General features: G+C 46.8%; 2 protein-coding genes across 2 annotated transcripts; one reads left to right on the top strand and one right to left on the bottom strand.

Annotated features, from left to right (window-relative positions):
• Positions 1 to 420: 420 nt before the first annotated feature.
• LOC125945767 (uncharacterized) lies at positions 421 to 3,373 on the top strand. Its single transcript, XM_049668055.1, has 3 exons — positions 421 to 759; positions 1,111 to 1,629; positions 3,347 to 3,373. The coding sequence occupies exons 1-3, from the start codon at positions 421 to 423 to the stop codon at positions 3,371 to 3,373; spliced, it is 885 nt and encodes a 294-aa protein (XP_049524012.1).
• A 484-nt stretch (positions 3,374 to 3,857) lies between these two features.
• On the bottom strand, positions 3,858 to 5,045 carry LOC125946003 (uncharacterized). Its single transcript, XM_049668467.1, has one exon. It carries the CDS (start codon positions 4,963 to 4,965, stop codon positions 3,916 to 3,918), a length of 1,050 nt encoding a protein of 349 aa, XP_049524424.1. The 5' UTR covers positions 4,966 to 5,045; the 3' UTR covers positions 3,858 to 3,915.
• Positions 5,046 to 6,080: the final 1,035 nt, after the last annotated feature.

The following is a 6,080-nucleotide window of genomic DNA, read 5'->3' as shown; positions in this document are numbered from 1 at the left end:
CGTTATCACAAATGACGACTTGCGCCAACGTACTGCGCTTTGTCGGGAAGCTGTTATGGTTCATTCTTTAGAGAGGGTATTTATTTTTTGCCGCAGCGTAACTTACGTCATCGGGGCACATTTTAAAATATAAAGGTCATGTGTCAGGCGGTGGTACCTAGGTGACATGAACGCCCGAGAAAGATGGACTTGTACAGTCACTTTCTTTTGGAAGCGATGATAACGTTGCAATTTAAACCACAATACATGGCTTGCACGTGACGTCACTTCCGCCCCAGTCAAGCGCCGGCGTCCATGCTGGCGACCCGTTCTTTGTTTCGCAGCTGTCCGTCCGTGCGGTCCGTACCGTCAAGTGCCTTGACTTTGACGCCTGACCGCTCGCGATACGCTGTGCATTGTTTTTTTATCCTTTCGGGAATGATGTCTCCTCCCCAGAGGAGTGAGCCATTCAGTGCAGGGTATTACTCTGAACTTGTGGGATCGGCGCGCGTACGCTATGAAGAGAAGGTGCGAATGTGCGACGGTATGGACCCGTACACGCTGCGACCGGGTGTCGACACGACGATGGACGTGAATGTGTTCCCTGAAGTCACCCACGGGGATATCGTGAACTATCTAGTTTACTCATCCAGCTTTGTGACGCGGGAAGAAATGAAAGCCTTTATATCAATGGAAGCACACAACTATTTCACCAGCGGGTGGGTGAGAAGCCTATCTGCAATGCGTCTACAAGACGAAAAGGTGCTTCTCCTCGGAGAGGTGAGCTGAAGAACCTTTTCTAGCACGTTTCTCGAAAAATAGCCTGCCATTGTTGTGATTTACGCGGAGTGAAAAATAAATTGTGCATGTGGATGTGGTGGCAGCGTTTTTAGATGACAGGCTAACTCCAAAGACGCCCGCGTACCAAAATTTACCGAGCATGTCAGCAAACGCTACGAGGTTCATATTCCGCCCCGATTAGTCTGATTTCCACTGTAAAAATACAGTAATGAAGATAAACAATGCCTGTTGTTTTACACTGCTCTGTTCGCGGCCAGATTATCTGGTGTGCATAAGCCAGTTTTGTAAAAAGTGCACGTTTGTGTACAACCCGGTCATCTGTTTTCGCAGGTCAACCATTCCCAAAGGCTCAGCGACCACCCACTTAAAGCCTGGATATTGTGCAAAGCAGATGGCAGTGTGCTTGCTGCCCATTGCACCTGCATGGCAAGTACAGGCGAGACATGCTCCCACGTTGGAGCTTGCCTCTTTGCTGTGGAAACTGCCGTGCGCATCAGGAACTCTGTTTCATGCACCCAGAAAAACAACATCTGGCTGCCTGCCTATGTTGAAAAAGTGCAATTTAAACGACTCAGGGACATCGACTTCACTTCATCGAGAGGCCGGAAGCAGAAAATCGATGGCACACGTGCTGAAGGACAGCAAAAGAAGAAGAGGTTGGAAATTCCAAGTCCTTCACCACAAGAGCTGAAAGAACTTTATGACGGCATTGCGAAAGATGGCAGCATAGTACCAGCACTATTCTCTGTGCATAAGGATAGATACGATGTATTTCAAGAGCCACTTCAAAAGCCAGCAGCACACCTGAGAAATCTCTTCAGGGATGATGCATTAGGCGATAGCTATGAGGTTCTCGGGAACAAAGCAACCGATTTCATGTCTACCTTCACTGTTTCGGAGGACACCGTAAAAGAAGTAGAGTTATTAACAAAGCAGCAAAGCCACTCACCACGTTGGTTTCTTTACAGAGCAGGACGAATAACTGCTTGTGTTATAAAGAAAGTGTGTCGCACAACGGTAGAAAATCCTAGTGTTTCATTAATTAAAGAGATTTGCTACCCAGAGGTCCAAGCGGTGAGAACGCCAGCTGTCATGTGGGGTATGAACAATGAGAAGGACGCCTTAGATGCTTATGCACAAAGTGAAACCACGAAACATGACAATTTCAAATTGTCTAAGTCAGGCCTCCACCTCAGCACCAGTTACCCTTTTGCTGGGGCTACGCTAGACGCTCTGGTGTCATGCAGTTGCTGCGGGAAAGGTGTGGCAGAAGTCAAATGCCCATAGATGCTTAGGAATGCAACCGCATTCAGTGATGAAAACACTTGCCTAATGGAAGTTAATGGGACCATACAGCTTCAGCGAAGTCATACCGATTATTACCAAGTGCAGACACAGATGGCTGTGTGCCAAGTGAAGTACTGTGACTTTGTGGTTTGGGCACCAAACCTTCTTCACCTAGAACGCATAAAGTGGGATGAAGACTTCTGTGCAAACATTTTCTCAATTTCGAGAAGGTTCTTTGTGAGTGTAGTTCTCCCCGAGCTTTACGCCAAGTATTTCAGCAGGCATAACAACAGTGTTGGCACAAATGTATTATGTCAAAAGACATATTGTTTTTGTAATGGACCTGCTACAGGCAAAATGGTCGCCTGCGACAATGACGCCTGCACGTACAGATGGTTCCAATTTTCTTGTGTTGGACTGACACGAGCTCCTAAAACAAAGCAGTGGTACTGCCCACAATGCAGAGGAGAGAAAGAGAAGTGTGCTTAAGTTTCAATTCTTTCTATCAATAGTTCTAGTCATGGAGACTTCCAAGTGTTTTATATGTCGCTACGCTGCAGCTACTGATGGCAGATTTGTGCAAGGCATAACCGTATGTCAAAAGACATATTGTCTTTGTAATGGACCCGAGACAGGCAAAATGGTCGCCTGCGACAATGACGCCTGCACGTACAGATGGTTCCATTTTTCTTGTGTTGGCCTGACACGAGCACCTAAAACAAAGCAGTGGTACTGCCCACAATGCACAGGAGAGAAAGAGAAGTGTGCTTAAGTTTCAATTCTTTGTATCAATAGTTCTAGTCATGGAGACTTCCAAGTGTTTAAATGTCGCTACGCTGCAGCTACTGATGGCAGATTTGTGCGTGGCATAACCGTATGTCAAAAGACATATTGTTTTTGTAATAGACCCGAGACAGGCAAAATGGTCGCCTGCGACAATGACGCCGGCACGACAGATGGTTCCATTTTTCTTGTGTTGGACTGACACGAGCACCAAAAACAAAGCAGCAGTGGTACTGCCCACAATGCAGAGGAGAGAAAGAGAAGTGTGCTTAAGTTTCAATTCTTTGTATCAATAGTTCTATTCATGGAGACTTCCAAGTGTTTTATATGTCGCTACGCTGTAGCTACTGATGGCAGATTTGTGCAAGGCCTAACCGTACCGGTAGATCAAAACGTCATTCTGCAAACTTTATGAACTTGCAGCTTAAACAAGCTAATATGTGGGTTGGCAGCCTTTCACTTCCTGCCATCAAAATCATTGATTCTGCAACTGCAGGTAGTGTCAAACAGTGCAAGTATGTAACAGACAAACAATGATGTTAGCTGTTAACTTCAAAAAGTGTGTTATTAACTTTAAAGCTTGTAGATACTGTTCGAAAGTTAAATGTAGCATACCAGAGGGTTGCAACCATGCCAATGTCAACTGCTGCCACACAATTTTTCAGCTGACCTCAAGTCTGTGCAATAAAGTTTGAAGTCTTGCACCAGCTTGCGTGCCTACCTGTCTGAGTGCAACTTGCTGAAATCGAAGTTTTCACATATGAACTACACATGGCAGTGTTTGGGTATGAAGTGGTTTATTACAAATACAAAAAAGCAAACACAAAAGGAAAACATCTGTCAGCCACGGCAACTGCTGAAATTAATCTTCAAGTACCTGATTTGCGGCTGATGAAAAATAAACATGGATAAAGAACTCGAACACTACCAGAAATCAAGCATGAGGGGACATATATGCTCCATCCCCTGAACAAATGCCAATTCAATGGCTAATGAGAGGAGGCAGAAATGAACTATTTTCGTTGAATCTGCACCCGATTCTTGACCTTGTGCATAAATCACAAGCTATGATGGGCACTCGTCAACACCTACAGGAGCGTGCTCTGTGCTTGACTCCTTCAACGCTGCGACAATGGAAGGGCACAAATTTGACAGCGCACAGCAGACAGTCACTATTTTGTCTAGTGGAGTGACGTTATCACCTTGTCGGCATGTCACATAGTCAATTGGTACAACACACTTAAGCAGCAAAAATTTGTTTCTAATAAGTCCAATTATTCTCTCCACGTGAATCCTCACATTTGCGAGCCTCCTTGTACTTTCTACTTCTGCTGCCGATAGCTGCTTTTTACCTTTAGTGTATCCTGGCAGATGTAAGCGAGCACAGTAGAAACCCACGCTGTCAGCAATGTTAAAACCTCGATCAGCAAAGACAACGTCGCCAGGAAGCAAGTTGTCCAGTAGCCCGCAGTGCTCCGTGATGTGCTTGTCGCTTACACGACCACCCCATCCTTCAGAGATAAACGTGACAACACCCTGTGGTGCAATTCCTATCAAATACATTGCAGTGTTGCTTCCCTTGCATGTCGACCAAGTTTCACTCCTCGGCAAATATGATGACGGCCTTTCGATCTTAACCTCAAAGCAGTCAATGATGACAGCCACTTCGCTGCCAAATGAATCATAGAAAGCTTGCGGCATGGTACGCTGGAGAGCACTTCGTTCAGGCCATGAAATTTGGGACTTCAAACGGCAGTATGCAACATGAAGCCACTTGTCAAAAATCCTGGACACAGTTGATTCGGACACATTGAATCTGAAGGCGAGGTCAGCATTTTGAAGATTTAACTTGATCTTCATCAGGAAAAGGAAGAACTCTTGAAATTTTGTTAAGCTGTTGTTGACACCATGGGCTACAAATGGTTCCAGCAGTTTGAAAACCGCGAGCATCATTGTGAAACTTGCCATCCCTGTGTAGTAAGCTACCTTAGGCTGCGAAGTTCTGAGTGATTCTTCTGACATTGCAAGGTACTCGTTTTCTGAACGTGCAGTGTACAAGCAGTCATTTAGTCTGATGCATTCTTCTTCCAACGTCCTGATGGCGCTCATGGCCATGTCAGTCTGCACATAAACACCTGCAAGAGAATGTTCCTCATTTAGGTGCGTGTGGAAGGAGCCGGCGAAGGGCCGGAATGTAAAAGACGGCAGCTAGTTAAGGCTATGGAGGCATGGTACAAGACTAACCAGTTTCTTCTTTGGCGTCAACCTCCTCGGCTTGCTGTGGTGATGGGGGAACATCAGGCACGGCCGCGGCAACGCCGCACGGCTGTTCCGACGCGACCGGCGCGGCTGGCTCAGCGGCCTCGGCACGTCGCTTTCTCTGCCATCGTTGCTCGCTGCGCTCGTAGCGATTCGCATCTGCTTGCTTAATGCTGTATCCGAGATGCAGCGACGGGGCCCAGTCTGGGTTCGTGCTATCGAACAAATCGGATGGCGTCCCTGCGAATCAAAAACATTCACTTCAGAATGTAGTCCTCGCTTCCCACGTTTTCGCGAACATTTAGTTCACGGCACCAGCCTCTTACCTGTCACGAAGTGCGCCCCGCACACACGTAAATTGGGGTCCGGGGGTCCATATCGGCTCGATTAATGCGAGCCAGCCACACCGTGCGCCGATTTGTGCTGAGCGTCTTAGAGCGCTCGCACCTGTCTACGACGATCCTCGGAATTCGGAAGAAGTGTGTGTTAGTAGCCTTCTTCTTTCGCCTGGAGCTGTCGCTACGGTTGGAGCAGCCAACTACTGAGCAGAAAACCATATTGAAGCTGCGAGTGGTCGCGAACCAACACGATGCGACCTGACAGCGGCGGCGGTAAGCAAACAGTAGCCCGGCATTGGCGCGTCAGCATGGCCGACAGGCATCTCACGGCGACCGGATGTGACGTCGGTGCAACCCATGTATAGAACTTCGTACATGGTATTTTTCCTAACAGCTTAACAGAAGGCTAATCAGTCCTGATATTATTAAACTTATTACTTTTTAGCAAAGACACTCTCCGATGACTTCAATATATACACAATAAAGGGCTCTGTAATTTCCCCCGTGACTTTACGTAGGTACGTTGGCGCACTTCATGTAATATTTCCAGTCAACCTACTCACATATACCGCATTACTAATCACATCTACAATGGCCTCGGCTACATCCCAAGAAGCAATTGCCTACCAAATA

Source organism: Dermacentor silvarum, chromosome 5 (assembly GCF_013339745.2).
Source record: "Dermacentor silvarum isolate Dsil-2018 chromosome 5, BIME_Dsil_1.4, whole genome shotgun sequence".
Classification (NCBI taxonomy): domain Eukaryota; kingdom Metazoa; phylum Arthropoda; class Arachnida; order Ixodida; family Ixodidae; genus Dermacentor; species Dermacentor silvarum.
The sequence above is the reverse complement of the archived record's forward strand: the minus strand, read 5'-3'. Positions and strand labels throughout refer to the sequence as shown.

Excerpts from the sequence above, each read along its gene's own strand:
- LOC125945767 (XM_049668055.1), top strand. The coding sequence starts at position 421 with ATGTCTCCTCCCCAGAGGAGTGAGCCATTCAGTGCAGGGTATTACTCT. Across the intron at positions 760-1,110 it reads AGGTGCTTCTCCTCGGAGAG|GTCAACCATTCCCAAAGGCT; the intron begins GTGAGCTGAAGA and ends CTGTTTTCGCAG. Across the intron at positions 1,630-3,346 it reads CATTAGGCGATAGCTATGAG|GTAGTGTCAAACAGTGCAAG; the intron begins GTTCTCGGGAAC and ends CTGCAACTGCAG.
- LOC125946003 (XM_049668467.1), bottom strand. The coding sequence starts at position 4,965 with ATGGCCATGAGCGCCATCAGGACGTTGGAAGAAGAATGCATCAGACTA.